General features: G+C 35.2%; 1 protein-coding gene across 2 annotated transcripts in view; it reads left to right on the plus strand.

Annotated features, from left to right (window-relative positions):
- Nucleotides 1–24,049, plus strand: part of DIAPH3 (diaphanous related formin 3) — a 496,533-nt gene that overhangs the window by 211,419 nt on the left and 261,065 nt on the right. For both annotated transcript variants that reach the window (XM_041731170.1, XM_041731169.1), the window contains 3 exons: nucleotides 10,591–10,686; nucleotides 19,319–19,413; nucleotides 23,676–23,777. In XM_041731170.1, coding sequence (XP_041587104.1) covers nucleotides 10,591–10,686; nucleotides 19,319–19,413; nucleotides 23,676–23,777 — 293 coding nt within the window. The remainder of the gene's footprint in view (nucleotides 1–10,590; nucleotides 10,687–19,318; nucleotides 19,414–23,675; nucleotides 23,778–24,049) is intronic.

Raw genomic sequence — 24,049 nt, forward strand, 5'->3', positions numbered from 1 at the left:
AACATTAATTTTCACTGTCTGACATTTTCATGAAGCACTTAAACCAGAGATAGTTTTTAATTAGTAAGATTGGGTAGTTTACAGTAAGGGATATTTCGTTTCCTGTAAAGATTGTTCTCTGCTATGATGTTAATGCTTCTCTGCTCGAGTGTCAGGTGGCCCAATATAATGTGAAGCAATTGAGTTTAAAGGAGATTTTCTAATAAGATTTAAACTGTTGCACTCCTATTAATGAAAAGTTTCTTCCCTTTCCCTTTCACGGAATGGTTCTGTTAAGTACTTTCTTCTTTTTCATAGCACATTTGGTTAGTGTGCTAATAAGCATACGATGTTTTTGTGAGCCAGTCTGGAAGATAACTGGAAAATGATGGTTTTATAAATAGCCTGTAACTTTAAATATGGATATTAGGAGGGAGGTTATCTTAAATTCTAGAGTTTTTATGGGAGTTTGGGGGATTATAAAACATCAGGGGATTTCAGAATCCTGTCTTGGTTCAGCCCTCCTTTTTCCTTAGTAAGATATATCTATAGGGATCCACAACAAAGGAAGATAAAGTACCTTTTATTGTTAACGTGGTTATCTGCAGATACTAAGACCTAAGGCTGGCTCCTTCTCTGGGACCCAATATGGTAGTTTATCCATGTGCCAGCTGCTTATGTGACTGGAGATGGAGGGTTGGTTTCAGTGCTAGAAAATGTCAGGCTCTCCTGCCTGTGCCAGGTCTTCAGAAGGGAAGGAAATAAAGGATGAGAGGGCCACACTCCATGCTGGACCTTTTAAAGTGGAGGAGTAAGAAGAGGGTGGAAAGAGGAGCTAAGATCTGCCTTTCATGTAAAGGACCTTGCTTCCTTGCTTGTCTTCCTTAATGACTGTAGTTGACCAGGCTGACATAGTCTTAGGAATAGGAGAGCCGGGCTGTGACTTTGGAGAAGCTGGAAGAGTGATTAGGTTCTTGAAACCCTGGATTGCCCAAGAAGCAAACTCCTTGTACAGTTTGGAGAGGTAATCCAGAGGGAGGTACTAGAGGAAGGATTCTTCCATAGCTGTGTTATCTATGCCATCACCTATGCAGTCAAACCCATATCCATATTAGAGATGCCCTGTGCCATGAATAAGCACCATCTGTGTTTTTGAGCAGCCCTCGGGAAAGACTACATGTATTTTAAATAATCCCAGTTTGATCTGGTTTGAGAATTTGGGGGTCACTTAAGATTTATTGTCTTTTCATTAAAAAAAAAAAAAAAAGAATCCCCTAATCCCTCCATACATTTTTAAATCAAAAAGAGGTCAGATTCACATTATTAAAAAAGAGAATGGTTTGGAATGCAGCCTTACTTTTCCTCTCTTTTTTCATGGTTAATTAATATAAAATTTTATTGCTTAAAGCACATTTAAGTCTGCAGCTCTGTGGTGTTTTATATATTCATATTGTTATATAACCATCGCCACTGTCCATCTTCAGAACTTTTTCATCTTCTCCTGCTGACACCCTGTATCCATTAAACACCAGCTCCCCATTCCCTTCTCACTCATATAAAGATCATTTTAAAAAACATTTCCCTGATCATAGTATACACAAACCCTACTAGTCCTCCCTTACGCACTTCCCTATAGTTGGAAGGTACATGAGAGACCTTTGGGTTGCATTTAGGAAATGTGGTACCCTGGAAGAGAGAGCTGAACAGGAGCCAAGAGTTTTACATGACTATTTAGGATCTACGCAATCTGAGATCTAGTTTGAAGGGATGATAATGTAGACACCTAAGGATCAAAGGCCCAGATTTAAAAAAAAAAATCATCCTGAGTTCCAATGGTTGTGGCATGGAAAAAAGCATAGGCTAGTTGATTCTAGAAAACAGAGTAGAACTCTAGGTAGACCAGTTGGAGACCAGAATGATCTGGAATATTAGCTGGGAGCACTCTTGATCACAGAGGAATAAAGATTTAATAACTGAGAAATTGGGGAAATGACTTGAATTTTCTATTGAGCTATCAGAGATAGGAACATGATATCAGAGGGACAGAGTAACTGCTTATCAGAACATTATAATGTTCAGTTGAATTGAACAGATACCTGGAAACAAACACTCTAAAGTATTTTTGGATCAGAGAAGCTATGTATACTCCTTTCTAGGGCAATGTTAAGCCCATGATGGAGACAAGTCCATGGTTCTCATGGTAGCATGAGTGGGGTGACAACTTTATTTTTCTAATACTAAAACAAATGTTAATGTGAAATATGCATTGATGCTCCACATTCTGATTAGTTTTTTTCAAAAATACAAGATTCTAAAGAATATAAGCATGCTGTCATTGAATCTAATTAAGATAATAAAATTCTACTTCTTAAACCTGAAATTTTTTCTCATTATTTTGGAATAATGGTCATTTTTGTTTCTGATCAGATTTCTTCTATCGAAATTTCGATAACCACTCTGGCCATTTTGATAAAATTCTGTCTTTGCTTTCCCCATCCTCTGATACACCAGGGATGGTCTGCTCACAGTCTAGTACGGCATTGCTTCTTATCTGTTAGTTAATACAATTTATTGTTACTTTTTCTATTCCCTGGTTGCTTAGCACTGTGTGTACAAATACTAATAAGTTGGCTTATTAAGACTTTCCATTCTCTACAGCATGCTAGATATCCTGAATTACCTGTGTCCTCATTTGGATTTAATCCTCCTTTTAAATTAGGAATGTACACCGAGTTCTCATTCTTTTTATAATAGGTTTCCCCCCTTTAGTACATTCCCTTGTGTATGCATTAGCATGCCATGCATTAACTTTTTGAATCTTTGCTCTGTAATTTATTTTAGCAGGGATATATTTTTACTTTCTAATATCAGTTGAGGATATATGGGAATAGCTTGTACTGGCAAAAACAATAGTTAGTAGAAAAATTATATTTTATGAGTACCTGTATTATTCCAGGACTGGGAAGTAGCAGCATTCAAGAAGAATTCCTAGGGGGAGTTAGTTACAGTGGGGAGATTTTGAGGATACATAATAATAATAATAATAACCCCTGAGAGATGTTTTTATGAATTGTGATAGGCTGAGAAAGATCATGTGACAATAGGTCTCTTTTTTTTTGGACTGAATTTTTTTTAATTCTTTCCTGATTCTTTTAGTTTCCTCTCTGACACCTTTTTTGGTCTATTTAATCAAAGGTCATCTCAATTTGTGACTTAATTTAATTATAACATTTAACACTAAGGTACACATGACAAATAGACCTAACTGATTTGGTTATTTTTCTCCCCAGTGCCTGGCTTATTAAGTTAAACATTTTGTTGAATATGTGAATTTGAAAGATATTGATCTTGCCTTTGATTTGAGCTCTTGTTTTTCTATTCTTTCAATTTTGGTTAAGAAGGGGTGTTTACATACAAGGGGACCTAAAGAATGTAGTTCTTTTAGTTTGTGGTGCAAATACCTTTAAGATGAGCAAAATTGCTTAATTTCTGTGATTGTGAAGGTCCTTAGAAATCGCTTGATTGATTTGTTATTTTATATGGGAATAAAGAAAGAAGGAAACATACTTTTAGGTCAACTATGTAGAGGCCATTATAGTTTTGAAGCATAGTTTTCAAGTTTTTTGGCAGACTATATTCTCCTTACCTTAATGATCCTTTTGTATGTGTAGTAATGGTTCAAAAAAATTTTTTTAAATGATGTGACTAATTAAAGATTTATAAAATAATGAAATCCTTCTCCTTGTCCACGTAAGGTTTGAGTTGTAGAGAAAAGTCCTTGAAGACTATTTGTTTTGTGATATCGGTTACTGAAATAGGATGTCATATAAAAAGAAATATGCATTTATTGGCTGCACTTTTGATGATTGCTCTGGTTGAAATAATCTAATCCACAAAATTTTAGTTAGTGTGTTAGCCACTCTTCTTCTTATATCATTCGTAGCCTGTAATTGCCAGGCAGACATCTCTTTGCTAAGTAAAATACTCTGATTAGTAATGACAGTCATATATTAATATTTGAATAGAAAGATAGCCTATCTGTTTCTCCTCTGTTTATTTTCTGTGTAGTTAGGTGCATCGTCATTTATTTATGTGCCTAGAAATACTGAAACTGGGTTTGACAGATCAGATATGACTAAAGCTGTTTATACAATTATGGTTTTCAATACCAAAGCATTTACTTTGACATTTTGCCAAGAGGGTATTGCCAACTTAAAAAGTAATTCATTCCAAGTTTTCACTTTTTTCTATGTATTCCGTGTCTTTTACCTTCAAGCTGCCTAAATCTTCTTTGAAATAATATTCTCCTATCACAGTCATCAGTAGCGATAACTGTCAGAAATCTATTTTCCCTTCCCTGCCATTAGGTTATTCACAAATTCTGACCCTTGAGATTTCCAGGTATATTCCTTTCACAATGTATTGCTGGATAACTGAACCACATTCAGTTAACCACCATTTGGGGAGAGGTAGTGATGGGTGAAATTAAGATTTCCCTTTGGAACTATACATTCTTTCCATAGCATTAAATCCTGCTCCTTGTGCTCAAGAAACCAAGCATTGCTCTCCCTCCACCCCCACCCCCAAGTCCATTCACCTTGAATGCTGAACATGTTCAGCAAGGGAAAATCCTATCAAGTGTCAATGCAAAGCTTGAGGAGTTACCTTTCTCTTACATGCTGGGTTGCAGACCACTTTTTCTCATATGGATTCCCTGCCTCAGACACTGCTCTTGTGCGTGGTGTGACTATCAGTACCCATGTCACCCTTTGTGTGGCTGTGGACAAGAAACTCATAAACTCTGTGCTTAGGCTTCCTCATCAGTAGAATGGTTAGACTTCAAGGACAGTTCTTCTAGAATCTAGAGCCTACAAAATCCCGATACTCTTTGTTAGCCTTTTAGAACCTCAACAGTTAGAAAGCAAGAAGAAAAACAAGTGTAATTAATGCAAAGAAACTCCAATTTATGGATGTCTTCCTGTCCCTGCCTTTTACCTTATATGAAGATTGTGCTCGGCCTCAGTTGTCATTTTCTAAATGTGTGATATATGCTTGCTTTATTTCTGTAGTTGAGTTGATTTTATTGGCTTCTCTCAGTGTCACAGAGAATGCTTATTTAATCTGGTACACTTCCTTTTATCTTCTCAAGGCTGGTCTAATCTAATGAACAAAGGTAATTTATTGTGAACATCTAACGTGTAAAATTTAATAGCATTTGTGCCAAATGAATGCCAGAAAAAAATTGAAATGTTAGTATTTTAAAAACATCCTGACATGAGATACACTTAACCAGGAAGCACCAATGAAAATAGAATAAACAATTATTAGTAGCATTCTTCAATTTAGAATATTCATTATGGAAAGAGAAAACTGTGGTATTACCTTTTGTGCCTTAGCTACTAGCTACTCACACATTTAGAATTGCATATTCTAGAATTTTTGCAATGGTGAAATAATGTATGATAGAATACATTGGATCTTCTGAAAAATGTCACATTTTTAATCAATCTGATTAGAATATAATGGAAAATGAACTGGAATAAACTGCATAACCATGTACCATGGAATTATGATTTTTAATGGAAAATTTAGTATGAAAGCAAAGATTTTGAAAGGAGATTCTTTATATAATTTTGCTGCTATTTTTGAAACTTTGAAAATAGAAAAAGAATAAAGAGAAAATGTAATTAAAAAAGACTTTTTCAGTTCATGGCTCTTGGCAACATAGAAAGTTTTGTCATCTTTGACTTCATTCTGACATAAAACCCTCATAAAATGCGGCATATGCTGTGTTAGTGATCAGAACCATTTTTGAACAGTATTAATCTTCTGTTGGAAAAATGCCGTCTTACACAACATCTCTAGGAAATAAGATTAAACACAGATCTCTAATGGCAAAAAAAGCTAGATCACAAGTATAGATGGCACTAATAGTCTGACTTTATGATTCAGAGTTTCATCTTGTACTTGAGAAAATTTCGTCTTTTAGCAGAAGTGTATTTTATTAGCCTTAGAAGAAGAGCTCTACCAGTGGATGGGATGAGTCCAAAATGTCCTCTGTCAGCTTGTGAGCTGTAGTTAGGCACTCCAGTTCTTGTCCCTGATTTCCCTGAGCCCATGGAGTCTGAGGGCAGGTTACAGGAAGGTAATGATTGTCCTATCTCCTTCTCACAAGTTCTACTAGAGGTCCGGTGTCCCCAGGTCATAGATAAGGGATGTAAGCCACAGTGAGTTAAGTGGTAGGGCTCGGGATGGAGGACTTGATTGGAGATGCCAAGCTCGAGTTGCCTGCAGGACCCTGCACTCTGTTCTGACTAGTATCTCACAGAAATGACATCACCATGGGTAAATGAAATAGGATTTTGTATATGAACTTCATTTCCACTAAACATCTTCATTTGCTCTTATTCCTCTTGAATGCATTTTCAATGTTGCTGCAACATTTGGATCCTGCTTTATCAGGACCTTTGCATAAACATTTCTGTTGGTATTACACTGATTTAAGGCAATCTATTACCTAGCTTCATTTTTTTTTTTTCAATCTCACTTTTTATTAGTTTTCCATGTTGAAACCAAATCAGTCTATTTGGCTAATAAATTATCTGATTTCTAGGGTGTGTGTGTGTGTTAATCCTATTGTCTTTCTCAGAAAACTTTGCTGCTGCTTATCCCTTTATCCCTTTGTCTATATTCTCACTATTTGAAAACATGTTTTTTTTTTTTTTTTTTAAGACTTTATATACTACTTGAGAGAACAAGTGAGAGAGAGCATGAACAGTGGGGAGAGGGAGAAGCAGGCTCCCCACTGAGCAGGGAGCCCAGTGTGTGGCTCCATCCCAGGATCATGACCTGCACCGAAGGCAGATGCTTAACCTACTGAGCCACCCAGATTCCCCTCTGCTCACTATTTCACCATCCTTTGACTATATGGTAATAGGGAAGAGAGAAGAAAATGTAAATATTGTACTATGGGCATACTGATACATTAAACTCAGTAAACCTCTAATTTGTTACATCTATGAAAAGGCAGAGAATTAGTTAAAACTGTGTCAGCCTCTGATTTGAAGGTTGGTCACCACCCCCACTCCCTTTTTAATGTGACACTTGGTCACTTGGTCACCACCCCCACTCCCTTTTTAATGTGACACCTAATATATTTGAAAGCTAGTGGAAAGAATTTGGAGAGAAAGTCTTGTGATTGCTCTTTTATCAGATTCATTGCCTGAAGTTAACTTGCCCAAAGCATTCATTTTCTCATCATGATCATGAGGAGAGCAGTAGTATGACTAGTGATGAAAATTATGTGACCGGTGCAACCAAATGTGTTCAGTGGAATGCCTAGGAGATGGTCAGAGCATGTGGCTTAAAATTAAAGGTTACTAAGTTTCTTTGACTTTTTTCTTTAGACAGGCTGGAACATATTTCAGAATGTCAGAGGATATTGGTATTGAGAAATGAACGGATTAAAAAAAGACTCTGGCCTTTTTTTTATTATTATTTCTTTGCAGATAAAGATAAGAAAAATATACGTTTTCTGAAAAAAAGTAGAGAATTGCCTTTCTCCTTTGGTCTGCAGATTCATACATAAAAACATACACCCTACAGCTATTTATTGAATACCTGCCATGTATGTTCCAGGCCTTACTCTGGGATACTAAGATATAATGATGAACAAAGTTTCTTCATTTAAGAGCCTTATTTCATAGCGGAGGAAGAAAGATAAATGTCATGTTTAAAGTATGTGAAGAGTAGGTGCTTTGGAGGAGCAAAAGGGGCAGAGTGATGGTGTTAGGGGATACTGAGTGGGGGGTGCTATTCCATGTAAGGCAGTAAAGGAAAGCTCTTCCGTTAATGTTGAATAGGATTCTTTGCCCTTTGGTGAAGAGACTGCAGTTGATCAAACCAGGAAGTGGGAGATGTGTTAGAAGGAGTTGTGATGCAGGTGGGAAAGGATGGTAAGCACGAGCAGAGGAAAAGTAGTAGCCAGGGAAATGGTGAGGAATGCTTAGCTTGGGTAACATTTTGGAGTTAGAATTGCCTGGATTGAATGATGGATTGGATATGATTTTGAGGGAAATAGTGGAAAACAGGAGGACTTCAAGCTGAGTTCAGCAATTTGAACAAGAGCATCCCTGTTTTTCTTAATTAATTATTTTTTTATTATTATTTTTGAGATGAGGAAAACTGCTGGAAGAGCAGGTATGGAGGGGTTGTATGTGTCTGGTTTGGGACAATTTAAATTGAAGATTCCCATTAGACATCCAAGTAGAGATGCTGAGAGTAGGCCCTTGGGTATTCAATCTGGAATTCAGGAGACACATTTGGGCAGGATTCTACTTTTGGAAGTCATACCTTCTTTTCATCCCAGTGGCTCCTGCTCTAGATGAGGGCACCATTTATTCTCCTTTGGGTTTTTAGGACTCCCTCTGTCTTGGCCTTCTACTGTTTTACTTTTGCCACTCTTTCAATTCACTTCGAAGAGCCTGAGTTTTTTCTAAAATGCAACTTTTGTGATGTCTGTCACATACTTAAGCCTCCGTGGCTCCTCATTGCTTAGAGGATAAAATCCAGACTTCTTAACCTAGCTTAGAAGGTCTTGCATGATGTGGCACCTGCTTAGTTTCTGGTGTCATTTACTTGCACTCAATATTCTCTGCTCTTACTATTCTCACTTCTTTCTGGGCCCATCAAGTTCTTAGATCTTTAGACCTTCAAACACTGTCTTTCTGTTATCTGATCCATCCTCCTACCACCCCAAACCCTTCTCTCCTGCCTAACTCCTTTTCTCTTTCAAGCTTTTGATTAGGTATCACTTATTACATGAAGACACTCTCTCATAAGTATGGGTTATGGAGTTCTTTATTTACTGTGGTTCTTATCAAAACATTGGAGACTTATCTATATATTGTAGTTGACATTTGCTTTGTGTTCACCGTTGTTGGTCTTTAAATTCTGTTGGGCTAGGATGTTTCTATTTTGTCTAGTATTATGTCTATATCGCCTAGCATAGTCCCTTTTAATTGGTGCTTAAAACTCATTTGAATGAAAGAATAAGTAAAGTTGCTGATTATAAAACACATATGCAAAATTCAACAAAGTTTCTACATTCTAGCAGTAAGTAGTTACAAAGTATAGTGGGGAAGGGTAGAATTAACCGATCTCTCTGCCCCCCATCCCCATACTTAAGAGTATAATTTAGATATACTTAGGACACCTAACTCTAACAATGTGCAGGTTGCCTACAAAGAACACTGTGCTAATCTGAATAACTGTAAACACATGTCATGTTGATGGCTGGGAATTTTGAATATTGTCAACATATCAAATCTCCTTGAATCTATTTACAAATGCCTCATGAGTCAAATACAATTCGAATGGATTTTATTTTTGGAACTTTTGAATTACTCTAAGGTTTGCATGGAAAGATACATGAGAAAAAGGAAGAAAATTTAGAAAGGGAGGCAAAATAATTTGAACATACAATTAAGATACATCATGCAAGGCTTAAGACAGAATGATAGCAGCACAGGAACAGTACTTAGAATAATGGAAGAGAATTAGAAGCCCAGAAAAACAATTAAGGATAAAAGTGTAATATAAAATCAGTTGGGAAAGAGGACTATTAATAAAATGGTAGAGGTAATTAGTTAATAAATATTTTGAAAAATTTAAAAGTTTATCCCTGTCTCACACTATGTACCAAAACATGTGATTATGATGGTCTTTTTTTTGACATAATGTAATTATATTGTGCCATCTTATATATATGAAGATGCTTTTGGAAGCTATTTCCCCTAATATTAGTGATTTATTTGTACATATGTAACTAAACACTTTGCTCCATTATTCTTTATTATCAAGATCCTATTTTTATTAGATGAATGGCTTTGACCACAGGTGCTATCCATGGACACAAAGGAGAGGGAAGATGATAGGATCACTATTGGTTCCAGCTCTTAACCTTGACTATCATATTCTTTGCTGTAAGGACACGTCATACATAGGTTGTTGTTTACCATGATACATTTATTCTCTTTATTTTTTACTAAGGATAGGGAGGTTAGATATATTTGTTGATTTTAAAACTCTCAGATACAATAAGCTAAGTATCAAATTTTGACTGTTTTCAAAGATTTGGAAAACAAATTATAAACCACCTACTCTTCCAGTTTATTAGGAACTATATTTTTAAATAAGCATGGTATATCAGACATAAAATAGCCATGTGTATAAGTTTGCTTAGCCCTCTTAGAGCTAACTACTTAACCTACCCTAAGTGTTTAAATATATTCGTTTATGTAATCGTACATAATTGAGTCCTGTATACTGCTCAAATGTGCTAAGTGTACTCATTCTTAGACCCAATGGTATTGGTTTCTATAATGAACATCAGTTTTGTTTTTCCTATTTGACTTTCAAGCATTTACTCTTAGTTTTTCTAGCATAAAACCACCAGTGCCTATTTGAAACAGTTTAGGTCTTGAGATATCTATTCTTTTTATAACTATGTTTAAAAGAATTCTAGCTTTTTAGATTCTTTGATAATAGTTCACGACCTGTCCTTTTACTGCTGAATGTTTTACTGACATGGATCTATCCTTGGTTTTACAGAGAGAAGAGAAGAAGAAGATTTTGAAGAAAAGAAAGCTATTAAGAAAAAAATTAAAGAGCTTAAATTTTTAGATTCTAAAATTGCCCAGAATCTTTGTACGTATGAAACTTCAGTACTATTACATTAGCAAAACACTGGAGGTGGTTCCTGTAAATTACTTGATTTTCTTTATGACTTGTTTTTCGTTATTTTAATATTTTATTATTTGCATAACAACTTCAAAGGTAATTCTTTTCCTTTAGGCAATCTATGGGTTAAATTCTTCAAAAAAATTAATGCATGTTAGAAAATAAAATTGCAAAAAAATAAAATAAAACAAAATAAAATTGCTAAGGAAAGTGTTTAAAATGAAAATAAGTCTATAACTTACCCTTTGTCTAAGTATATAAATAATGAGTTAAGAAATTTAGGTGATAACATCATATTTTAAAAAATGGTAGTGGATTATTTCTTTTATACCTCTGAATCTCTATTATTTTTGATACTTGATCACACACAAAAGAGGTTGGAATATTAATGGAAATTAGGATGATGAGTAAAATGAATTCCATTATCCCATCTGAGCAGTTCAAAGCCTTTCCTCAGAAGTAATGACTGGAAATATTTTAGATTTAATTACTGTTACAGGAGCTAAATACTTAGTTTTGAATTGTCTCCCTGACTGAATTACTCTGGGAAAAGAGGGCAAAGAGTTTTGCTTCTAACTCATTTCCAACTGCAACTTAAATGCATCAAAGATAGTTTGCTTGGAACTGAGATAATACCATATGTATGTATTACTTTCTAAATTTGTGAGAGGAATATAATGTCGAGAATCTAGAGGCATGGAAAGTTAACGTGGCTTTTTAGTCTGCCTTTCAATTATTACATGCCTCAAGAGAGCTTTAGCAAGTATTGGGAACAAAATTCTTTGGTAAGAGGATAAAGATCCATGCTATCAATGGAAGAAGGAAATATGCTGGGGGCAGTAAGTATAAAAGACAGAGCTGGGGATCCCTGGATGGCTCAGCAGTTTAGTGCCTGCCTTCGGCCCAGGGCGTGCTCCTGGAGTCCCGGGATCGAGTCCTGCATCGGGCTCCTTGCGTGAAGCCTACTTCTCTCTCTGCTTCTCTCTCTCTCTCTTTCTCTCTCTCTCTGTGTCTCTGTCTCTCATGAATAAATAAATAAAATCTTTAAAAAAAAAAAAAAGAGCTGACACTCCTATGGAAGTTTTGAGACCGCCTTCCTTTCATGCTTACTATGACAGAGAACCACCCCTTTTTTGCAGTCTGGATGTGCCAAGATCCCCACGGATAGTGTGTAGACATCGATGTGCTTGGCCAATATACTGCTCTATTTCTGGGTATAAGTTGATTGCACATCCTCCACGTTCTTGAAATTAGACATCGCCATGTGACTTGTTTAGGCCAAGGACAGCGTAGGTGGAGATGAGGTAGCTTTTGCGTGGAAGCATTTATTGCTGGTGTGAGAAACTCCAGTGCTCTTTCTCCTGCACGCAGGATGGCAGTCAAAATGGTGTACATCACCGTGATGTGAAGATAGTATCAGAGCTCTTTCTGTTGTGTAATAGACATGTAGTCTGATTTAGAAATGATTTGTATATTGTATATGTACGTGTACATGCTTAGACTACTGAGATTTGGGGGACTGTTACATGATATAGATAGTTTCAGGGAATTTTCCCTTTTTTTTTTTTAATTTTTATTTATTTATGATAGTCACACAGAGAGAGAGAGAGAGAGAGAGAGAGAGAGAGAGAGAGGCAGAGACACAGGCAGAGGGAGAAGCAGGCTCCATGCACCGGGAGCCTGATGTGGGATTCGATCCCGGGTCTCCAGGATCGCGCCCTGGGCCAAAGGCAGGCGCCAAACCGCTGCGCCACCCAGGGATCCCGGAATTTTCCCTTTAAAGAAATGTTGACTTCAAAGCATTATTAACATAGATAACGTCTAAAAGTTCTGTTCTCTGTGATCTGAAAGAGAGAGTTTTTCTTGAAAAGTGTCCATGACTTGCATTACTGATTCCTAGGCTTAACTCTAAACAGCCTCGTTAAGGTCCTGAAGAAATCAAACTATTTTCTTTCTTTCTTTCTTTCTTTCTTTCTTTCTTTCTTTCTTTCTTTCTTTCTTTCTTTCTTTCTTTCTTTCTCTCTCTCTCTTTCTCTCTTTCTCTCTCTCTCTCTCTCTTTCTCCTTTCCTTTCCTTTCCTTTCCTTTCCTTTCCTTTCCTTTCCTTTCCTTTCCTTTTCTTTCTTTCCTTTCTTCTTTCAAGATGTTATTCATTTGAGAAAGAAAGAGCGCACGCACATGAGCAGGGAGGAAGGGCAGAGGAAGAGGGACAAGCCAGACTCTTGCTGAGCAGACACCTGGACTCAGGGCTTGATCCCAGGACCCTGAGATCATGACCTGAACTGAAGGCAGACCCTTAATCAACTGAGCCATGCAGGTACTCCCAAGAAATACCATTTGTAACAGAATTCTTTTCAGATGGATCAGCCATAATAAGTTAGCATAAATAGCGATCTCAAACTTGAATAATTGACGTTGATATTATTTATGTGACAAAACATGTGCTAAATGGGATTTGAAATTTAATTGTAATGGCTAATAATTATTGATTACCTTTATGTTCTAGTTCTATGTTTGGCCCTTTTTTTTTTTTTAAATTTTATTTATTTATTTATTTATTTATTTATTTATTTATTTATTTATTTATTTATGATAGTCACAGAGAGAGAGAGAGAGGCAGAGACACAGGCGGAGGGAGAAGCAGGCTCCATGCACCGGGAGCCTGATGTGGGATTCGATCCCGGGTCTCCAGGATCGCGCCCTGGGCCAAAGGCAGGCGCCAAACCGCTGCGCCACCCAGGGATCCCTATGTTTGGCCCTTTAATCTTTATTACAAGCCTATCACGTAGGTGGTAGCATTGATATTATGGGTGGGTATAGCAGTTCAGTGACTTGAATAAGGTTGCTTATTTTGAAAATGGTCAGTAGGACTACAGTATGCTATTCCTGTTTGGAAATAACAAATCATGTCTTTTTGTTTTAGCTAGAGTATATATATTCATTCATTTATTTGTTAAACATGTTTTAAAGTATAAGACCGAATAGTCTAGAATTTATACCATGTCATATTATGATGTAATCCATTTCTGGATTCTTCTTGCCCTCTTTGATTGTAGCGAGTATTATGACTTAAGCTTTAAGAAGCTTTAGCAACCTATAATCTTGACCGTAATTATAGTCTGATTCACAGCTGGTTTTTGTCTGTGAAATTCAGTCTTTTGAGATACTGAATTCTGAAAAGAGTCTTGTGGTAGTGCCAAGACTCTATGTTGTCACTTAGAAACCTGAGATACTTTCTCTGAGATTTCTCTTAACTGAAATATTTGATAGAATTTTGGGGAAAGGATCTAAAATCTACTCCTTTGTTTACCTATTTATTCAAGGATATATTAGGTTCTCCCTATATTTGAGTTCATAATTGGTTTGGCAGAGACCCTGGGCTGAGCATAAAAGGTACAGTTCCAGCCACTCTAGGCTTGAGAGATGTCTTAGGAGTTTTACAAAGTTCATATGCTTTACCAGATTTTTGGAGTATTAGAGCTATAAAGGGAAGAACCCTGGAATCTATGAATTAATGTAAAGGTTTAAATATTTATAAGTTCCCTTGAAGAAAACATGTGTGACTGGTTCCAAAATCTGCACACTTTACACTTCTTCACTGAACTCAAAGCTCCCCACTGGGATCTATATAATCACATTTTGAAGGATAAGATGCATGTTAGTAAAAATATTCACTTTAATGGGTCTTTTGGAGGCTTTAAATGAGTATCTCATTCTCAGTAACTTTTAATTTGTTTTTTAAAGGTCTAGCTTGCCTTCTGAATTGTCTGTTATGCATTAGGCCATTTTCAACTATTCTGTCACTTTTTTTGCCCTTAGAGCAACTGTTTTCCGAAAACCTTATTCATAAGCGATAAAAACAACATAGTTAAAAAAACACAACAATAACATAGTTTAGTCTTTGTAAATATAGGTGTTTGATGTGCATGTTATTTTAACTATATAATCATTAATACCTGAAAGCAGTGGATGAATTGCAAATATAGAAGAAAGTAAAGGAATAAATGATGTCCATTTGCAAAATAAACTCTTCTATTAACATTTCATTTTTTTATATGTTACTTATATTGATTATGCAAGTTGTGTAGTTTTGTTTATTCATATGGTTTGTATACTTCAGAAGTGTGTGACATCATAGAAGGTTTTTATCTGTATTTTTTTTTTATCTCCAAGATCATTTTCACTTCGGGCACCAGTTGCAAGTTTGGGGGTCCCCAAGGCCACTCTTAAGTATGATAATTTGTTACAAGATTTTCCAGAACTGACAGAAAGCTATTTGACTCACACTTAAATGGTACAGATTAAAATCAGTCAAGTAAAGAGGTACATGGAGCAGAGTTTAGGAGAATTCTGAGGGTGGAGTTTTCAGCCATGGAGAGCTCTAGCTTCTCCCAGCAATGATGCATAATAATACTCACAGATTATTGCCAACCAGGGAGGCTCACTTAAGCCCTGGTGTCCAGCATTTTTACTAGGTCTTGGTTATATGACCTGAGTTTTCAGACCCTCGAGTGGTAAGGCTAATACTGTGACCCAAAGCCCCCACCATAGGTCACATTATTAGCGTAGACTGTCTGGTGTAACCCGGTGTCTCCAGTAAATAGAGACACTCTCATCACACAGGACAAAAGCCCCGTGGCTTTTGAGAATAGCTCACAGGAAAAAAAATAAATTAAAAAAAAAAAAAAAAGAATAGCTCACAGGAACCGGACCTCACTCGAGCAAGCTGAATCCTTTACCACACAGTCAGGGTCACCTTTTTCCACCCCATGTGTTCTGTTTTCATATTATTCTTTTAAAATTATTTTAATTGCATTGTTATGACATATTATACAGGAGTGAATATATAAAATGGATGCTACAGTTTAATGATCTAAACCAAACACCTACAGCTAAAGAAATAGAACGTGACTCCTACTTTGGAGACTTAATAGGACCTTTTCCAATTTTATCTCCCTTACTATGTGAAGTATCATTATCTTAAATCTTGGTTTAAATATTTCTTTTCTTTATAGTTTTACCAACCATGTACATATTCTTAAGTAAGTTGTTTGGTTTGGGCTGACTTCAAATTGTATATGAATAAAATTATGGCATATTAATGCCTCTAACTGTAGTATGTTCATTTTTATTGTGGTTATAATACCATGTCTTTGAATGCTATACTCTATTCATTTACTCCTTCGTTGACTCTTGGGTTGTTTCCAGCTTTGGTGGTACTAAGGCAAGGTGTGGCAAACTATAGTCCTCATGCTAAATTTTGCCCTTGCCTGTTTGTTGAAACACATTCCTTTGGAACTTAGGACATTTATTCATATATTATCTATGGATGCTTCTGTGCTATGCTAGCAGAGTTGACTCGTTGTGATAGAGACTGTATGGCTTACAAAACCTAAAATATTATGTAGCTGTAACAGAAAAAATTAGGTGACTATTGCTCTAAGTTTATACTGTTCTGTGTTTGTACAAATTTATTCCTCGACAATCACTGCTTGAATATTCCTGCTTCCCTGCCTTACCAGTGCCATGTGTTTTACAAGGATCTAGTGTGGCTTTAAAAAAAATTTTCCTTGTGATTTGTTGAGCATTCTTACTGTGATGATTTGTGTGTCTCTCTGTAATTCTGGAAAATTCTAACATTTTCTCTTCAAATCAGATTTCCTTCAACTGTTCTTTTTATGATTGCCTGTTGCAACGCCAAGTTGACATTTTTAAGGTACCTTTATTCCTCTTCTAGGTCTCTTCACCTAGTATTTTCCCATCTCTTTATAATTTGTGTTTTGGATCACTTCTTTGCCTATGTCTTTGATGTTCTCAGTTTTCTCTTTATCTGATGTCTGATCCATATGTTGTTTTTAATGTCAGTAGTTTAATATATATATATATTCACATATATATATGCAAATAATTTTTTCCAAGTTTTTTTCCTCCCTCAAATCTTGTTTCTTCTTAATAATCTTTTTCTTCCTTTCCTGGCCATTATTTCAAACTTTCATTTTTTAAAATATTTTTTTCTCCCAGGATTTCTGTTTTCCTTCCTTTCAGGGCAGCTCAGTAATTCATTTAAGATATATACACACACGTGCATGCACATGTGTATGTTTTTTAGGTGTTTCAAGGTTTTTTTTTTTTTATTCTTGAAGTATAATTGATGCACAATATTAAAATTAGTTTCAGTTGTACAAGAGAGAGTGATGGGGAACTCTATACTTTTTGCTGTACTGAGGGTATTTCTTGATTAAGATAAAAAATATCCTTTCAGGATGGAGGAGATAGATATTTCAAGAGCTTTTCTCTTCTTTTCCATAATAACTAAAATATATAAAAGTATAATTTTTTTCTCTCAATGACTATATTATGCTTCAGAGTAACTTTATCCTTTGATCTTTGTATTTAATGTTGTAATCTTTTCTATATTTCTGTGTTGTATCCACAGACTAGGTTTCTTGAGTGAAATTTATTGCTTCCTAAAGGGAATTAATAATTTCAGAGTTTCTGCTTAATCTTAGGAAATTTGCAATTCAGGTGTATTTTAACAATTGCCTTTTCAATTTGCCTACTCCTAAGGTTTAACATATTATTACTTTTTTTTTCCCTTTGGTCTTTTTTTTTTTTTTCTTAATCTTTTAATTAAGTCTATATACATTTTGCTCATTTTTCTTTTTAGATCCCTGGGTATTCTAAATGAAGGAAAAACAAATGCTTTCTATCTTAAGGCAGGTTTATCCACTCAGCTTCCTTGCTTTTTAATTGTTTTGGTGCTTTGATGGTATTTCCCTTTTATGGTATCAGATATCAATCTTTTCACAGATTTTCCATCAATTTATACGATTAAGATGTTCTCTTACCGGGGCAGCCCCGGTGGCTCAGCGGTTTAGCGCCGCCTTCAGCCCAGGGCTTGATCCTGTAGACCCGGGATTGAGTCCCATGTCAGACTCCCTGCATGGAGCCTGCTTCTCCCTCTGCATATGTCTCTGCCTTGCTCTCTCTCTCTCTCTCTGTGTCTCTCATGGATAAATAAAATCTTTAAAAAAAAAAAAAAAAGATGTTCTCTTACCATACAGGAGCCAATTTGGCACATTAAATTTCTTTTAGTCTTCATTTTTGTTAATATTTACATTTAATTCTACAATCATATACAACTTGTACATGATATACAGATTTAGATTTCTCTTCCCATCAATTGTTTGATGACATCTTTGAGATCATATAGTTAATATATTTTTGTGCTTTTTTATTGTCTTCTACAGGGTTATCCTGTTATAATTTCATTAATCTCTGTTGCATTAATATTTATGTCATTTATTCTATCTTGTTGGGATACTGAGGATTATACCGATCCATAATTTCTAGTATCATTATCTCATATTTATGACTGAGTTCAGAAATGTGTCAATGAAGCTGGTGATGAGAATACAAATGGTACCCTTGTTGCTTATCTGTAGATGATCCATGGTATCCTCAGGTATATGAAATACAGCCTTCAGGAAAGAAGTAGATCATATTTTCTCAATCTTGTAAAAAATACTGTCCTTCTATGAAAATACCTACAGACAAAATGACCTAAGTTCAGCATATAAAATAAATTAGTGGGCTACTGGTAGCAGATTCTGAGTATGTTCAGGAAGTGGCATAATGCCACTGAAGAAGAGATAGAATAGTAGAGTAAGGTAGGAAACAGCAAAAGCATTACATCTAACACTGAAAATACACATATTTACCTCAGTAGAGCTTTTGAGATCATTGTGTTTTAATATTAGATATATGAGGTATTTAAAAAATGTAAATAATGTTGAAACTCTTAGTAGTAACATATTATCCATTTGGGTAGTTATCCAGGACAATTTATCTTCTAGTATTGGATATTCAAACTTTAGTTAAAAGCAAAAGCTATTTTTCTGGCATATTGTCTAATATTTTTATTTATTATTATTATTTTTAAAAGATTTTATTCGAGAGAGAGAGAGAGAGAGAGGCAGAGACACAGGCAGAGGGTGAAGCAGGCTCCACGCAGGTAGCCCAATGTGGGACTCGATCCGGAGTCTCCAGGATCATGCCCTGGGCTGAAGATGGTGCTAAACCACCAAGCCACCCTGGCTGCCCTAATATTTTTAAATGGGGAAATGCTACTATAATTTGCAGTAGTATTAATGCACTACTTATCAGTTTTCCTAAAATATTTTTTGTTAACTACTTAGTAGGGGTAGAAGATATTATACAAGCTAATAACACATGTTTAGACAAACATTACATGTACATATTGGTGTTTCATGGCTCTTTTTATTACAATGTGATATTTTTATGGCATACCAAGTATATTTCAGGGTTTTTTAAATCACATATAAGTTGGCACCATTCCATGATAGGCTAATAACGAAGTATTAAAAATCAACCTTGGAACCAACATAATAATGTAGGACCATTGCTTAAATACTAGTTCTAAAGCCATAGTAGAAAATGTGCTAATGAACGTTTCTCCCATAGTAATTATATATAATGTTTAAAGTCTCTTATTTTATGAATTATTTTTGATTTTATATATAGAACTACATCTCAAATTCTTCTCTTACTCATTATGAACCTCTCTTTTCTCCTTTTAGCCATCTTCCTGAGCTCTTTTCGGGTGCCATATGAGGAAATCAAAACGATGATATTGGAAGTGGATGAAACACAGTTGGCAGAGTCTATGATTCAGGTAAACAAACTGGCAGAGAGCTTAAATTCCAATATTTCATCACAAGCTTCTCATTAAATAGAAATCTGTAAGTGAAGCAAAATTCTTAAACCAAATCATTCAACTGGAAAATCATTGCTGCATAATTAGTTTTAGCATAACTTCTGCTTTGCCAGGAGATAAAACTCTGCATCTTCTCTTAACTGCAAACCAAATATAATGCTATCAAAATGATTGCATTTCAATTATTTTAAATGACTGTTCTGAAAGACAAATTGTTTAATTTTACATATATGTTTTTGTTTTGGTTACAGTTAAAATTAGTAATATGTTAATTAAAATTTATTTGTATAATTCTTTTAGAATATGTTTTTTTTTGACTTTTGTCTTATAAAGCTCTATTTTGATTTGCTCTAGAAGATAGAGGGAGTGTTCTCTTTATTTAAAAGTTACCTTTATTTAAACAACCCTTCCTCGAGTCATTTATGTTTGTAGGAGTGCTAGAAGTTGTAAGCATAGCATTCGGAATTCATTCAGGAGGCTGCGAGTTTTTTAATGGCTTTTACCCAGAGTAGCATGTAAGGAATACTAGTGTGGTGCCAGAGTTACTTCCTGAATTCCACATAGGCATCAATAATGCATATCTTGATAAAATATAAAATCAGAGTATCAAACCACAAATTATATAGTGAGAGAATAATATCATGTTGACTGTCTTTCATTTTTATAATGGATGGTAGTTAGAAAAATGATTTTTTTAGCAATAAAAAGAAACCAGAGATTATTAGTGTCAACATATATTTAAAACTATTTTAGGCATTTAATCCATCAGTAGATGGTACCTTGAGCAGTTTTTGGTTTTGCCTCTCCTACCTTGTCTTCTGAATGTGGTTGTAATGTAATTCCAGTAGGATTTTTTGCTGTGAATCATTGGGACTCCCAAACACCTGATCCAGTAACTCTTTAAACCTTTATTCTCTAGCACTTTCTTGTTATGAGATCTTTGTCTTTGTTACTGTTGGATTGTAAATGTGCCTTGTTGTTGGGAGTAGATTTCAAGTTCCTTAAAGAATGTTTTTCTCCTTAATACATGTTTGTATTTTTTCTAGTGCATTTGTTGGATATTTACAGAGTAGCTTTTTTTTTTTTTAATTTTTATTTATTTATGATAGTCACAGAGAGAGAGAGAGAGAGAATGAGAGGCAGAGGGAGAAGCAGGCTTCATGCACCGGGAGCCCGACATGAGATTCGATCCTGGGTCTCCAGGATCGCGCCCTGGGCCAAAGGCAGGCGCTAAACCGCTGCGCCACCCAGGGATCCCTACAGAGTAGCTTTTAACTTGATTACATGAATGTGTTGGATGTTCATTTGGATTTTGTTGTGTAGAGATGGGGAAAAATGTGGATTTTTAAAATTCATGTCCAAAGATCATCCAGTTCCATACAGTTTCTTAATATATTAGTTTTCTATTGCAGCTGTAATAATTTACCACAACTCTAGTTGCTTAAAATAACACATTTCTATTGAACAGAAATCTGGCACGTGTCTTACCATGCTAAAGTCGGATGTTGGCAGGCTTGTGTTCCTTTCTGTAGGATTTAGGGGGGAAAGATCCTTTTCTTTGTCTCTCCTGGTTTTTCATGGATGCTCACATTCCTTGGTTTAGGACAACTTTTCTTCAACTCTGGAGCAGTGCTGCCTCCCTCTTCTTTTTACTATAATCACATCTCCTTCTCGCTCCATTATTCTGCCCCTCTCTTCCACTTTTAATTACCATTGTGGTTCAGATAATCCAGGAAAATTTTCCTATTTGAAGGTCAGCTGATAATAACCTTGATTCCCTTTGCTATGTAACTTAATATTTCCACAGGTTCTTGGGATTAAGTGTGAACACCTTGGGGCGGGGAAATGTGGTTCAGGTTGTCATTCTGCCTACCACATCTACTAAATATAAAACTGGTTTTAGAAATTTAAAATCTAAAGACTTGGTTTGGGTATTTATATAGACTAAAAAATAAGAATTTCATGCTATTTGAAGTCTTGTTTTAATTTTAAAAGTATGTACCTAATTGTAAAATGAAGAACTGCTGATTTTGAACAGAGCATGAAGAAAACATTATTTTATAATAATCATCATTTTGGTAAGCTCTGTTCACACTCATGATTTTATTTTGGCATATCTAATCACTTATTCATATATAACTAGATGTCAGTAGTATGTTATTTTTGATGTCAGCTTTCTACCTCATTCTTTGCCCACTTGCCTTCATTTGTCTTTTGTTAATTAATTCAATTAGCAAATATTTTATTACACCCACCATGTTCAGGGCATTATGTCAGGCTCAAGTAGACATAGGTTTTACCTTTTTGGAACCTATAGTTTGTCAAGGAAGATGACATTTACATATAAAATTATAATACAAGATAAACATGGATAGATCAAGATTTTTTTTTTTTTTCCGAATTAGAGGGTGTGTTAGAGGAGTACTGTGCCATGTGTGAAGGTAAGGGTACTTCCATGTGTGCATGTGTGGAGGTGAGGGTTCTTTGGTGTTGAAATATGGATATAGAAAGGGCAGTAGGATTGTATGAGTTACATAGCAAGGATCAGTTATTCTGGCACGAAGAATTCCCTGTGCTGTGAGGGAAAAGCTGGAGGGTGTGTGGGCAACTGCTAAGAGTTTAGTTTGATAGGACCTCAGGATTGGTGAAAGGATGGTACCTTTGATAAAGGGAAAGACAAAGGAAGTTTGGCCTGTATTCTTACAAATCATAATAGTTTTAATACTTCACAGAGCAAAACTGATGAAGTGAAAAATTGATAAATTCATGACAAAAGATAATTATATATTAACTACAAATATTTAAGGGGATTTGATATTTATCTAAAAGGATACTGAAGAAATTCAGAGACCTGATTAGTAAATAACTCAAATAATCCAGCTGTTGGCTAGAATGGTTGAAAGAAACATAAATAACCAGGTCTTTCGGCCTCAGGCAATTTTAATTAGAGAAATTTTTCTTATATGGAAAAATCTTCTACCTGTATTGTTTTTATTCAGTTGGTAGTATTAATAGTACTTTTTTTACGGATGATCTTAAATTGCCACTTTTTTTTGTTTGTTTTTGGCCAGTCAACCAAGTTTTTGTCCAAAGGTACACAGTGAGTCCAAAACTTGTTCTTTGATCTAACTACTTTGATATGTAACATTCTCTAACACTATTTTTAACTAATGACACTTGGGGGGGAGTTTTTCCAGATATATATATATATATATATATATGTATATAGCATGGTATAGGCTTAATTATAACTTGTATTGACTTTGGGTTTGTACAGAGTATATTGATGCTATAATCTGGGGTTGTGAGCACCAACCACTCTTTTAATTTTAATACAGGGACACTAACTTGTTATAACACTATTATAGTCAATTATAATTGGATACAGTGGAAATGTATAGACTTTGTCCGCAGTATTGTGTTATCATTTAAGTTCTAACAGGGAAGATAAGTTGTGTGTTTATTTGGTCTTTCTCCATTGGGAGTATTTCTCTTGTCTAAATGTATATCTTGGGAAAGGCCATGCACAAAGAAGACAGAATAACCAAGAACCTGTGGTTTCTGGACTGCAGATGATACAGGCAAAAGGCCATAGGCACTTAAGTTCACAAAGGATTTCTTTATAAGCTTTTTATCTGCAAAGTACGTCATCCTGTGTCTTCAGTGCCTTTTCAGATTTTCTTTCCCATCAGAAAAGTTAGTTTGTCTTTGTTTTAGAAATATTTTAATTTTTATTATTAAAACTGTAATCATGTTGATTAAATCTTGCAAGCACTTTCATTAAAACTCTCTGGATTTCATTTCTTTCTCTTTCCTTTTAGTACCAATATGATAATTTCTTTTATCCCCTCAAATGAAGTGTTAAAATGTTTGGCTTTGCTGAAATTTCTGACATTTAATTCCCTAAAGCTGAAATATAATTGATCACATTTACCCAGGTGAGAAAGCTATTCCTTTGGTGTAGGTTGAGTTTTTCTTTCTCAGTTATATAGTTAATCAAATAAACATTCAGTAGTGCTTGATATGAATATATAACTCTGGAGAGAGAAGAGGGAAATTGACTCTTTCAAGATGCAGAGGCTGTCGTATAAGGCTGAGGTTACCTAGAAATAAAACTAAAGATTGACTTTTCAGTGGTTTCTTTACCATAGTTTAATAATCTTTCTAGAATTCAGGAAGCGTATATAGTGAAGATATTTTCTTGTGGTTTTCATTTTTAGAACCTAATAAAGCATCTTCCTGATCAAGAACAATTAAGCTCACTGTCTCAGTTCAAGAATGACTATAACAACCTGTGTGAACCCGAGCAATTTGCTGTTGTGGTAAGTACTGTCTCTCAGTGTTAGCTTTCCTGGGCGGGGAGTTTTAGACTCTGTCACCCAGGAAAGGAACTGTCAGGCCTTTTCACATCAGGATTGTTTCACAAATCTTTAATATCCATTCTGCCTTTTTTTTTTTAACCTAAGGATATTTATGGGAAATTATCTTGATTTCAAATATATATGTTGAAATTGTAACCTCAAAGGAAGTCCAAGGAGTTTTTTAAAAGTATAAACATGGTATTTTTGCGTGTGTTCTCTATTTCATGTCAAAA

The sequence above is a fragment of the Vulpes lagopus genome, chromosome 16 (genome assembly GCF_018345385.1).
Source record: "Vulpes lagopus strain Blue_001 chromosome 16, ASM1834538v1, whole genome shotgun sequence".
NCBI classification, from domain to species: Eukaryota; Metazoa; Chordata; class Mammalia; order Carnivora; family Canidae; genus Vulpes; species Vulpes lagopus.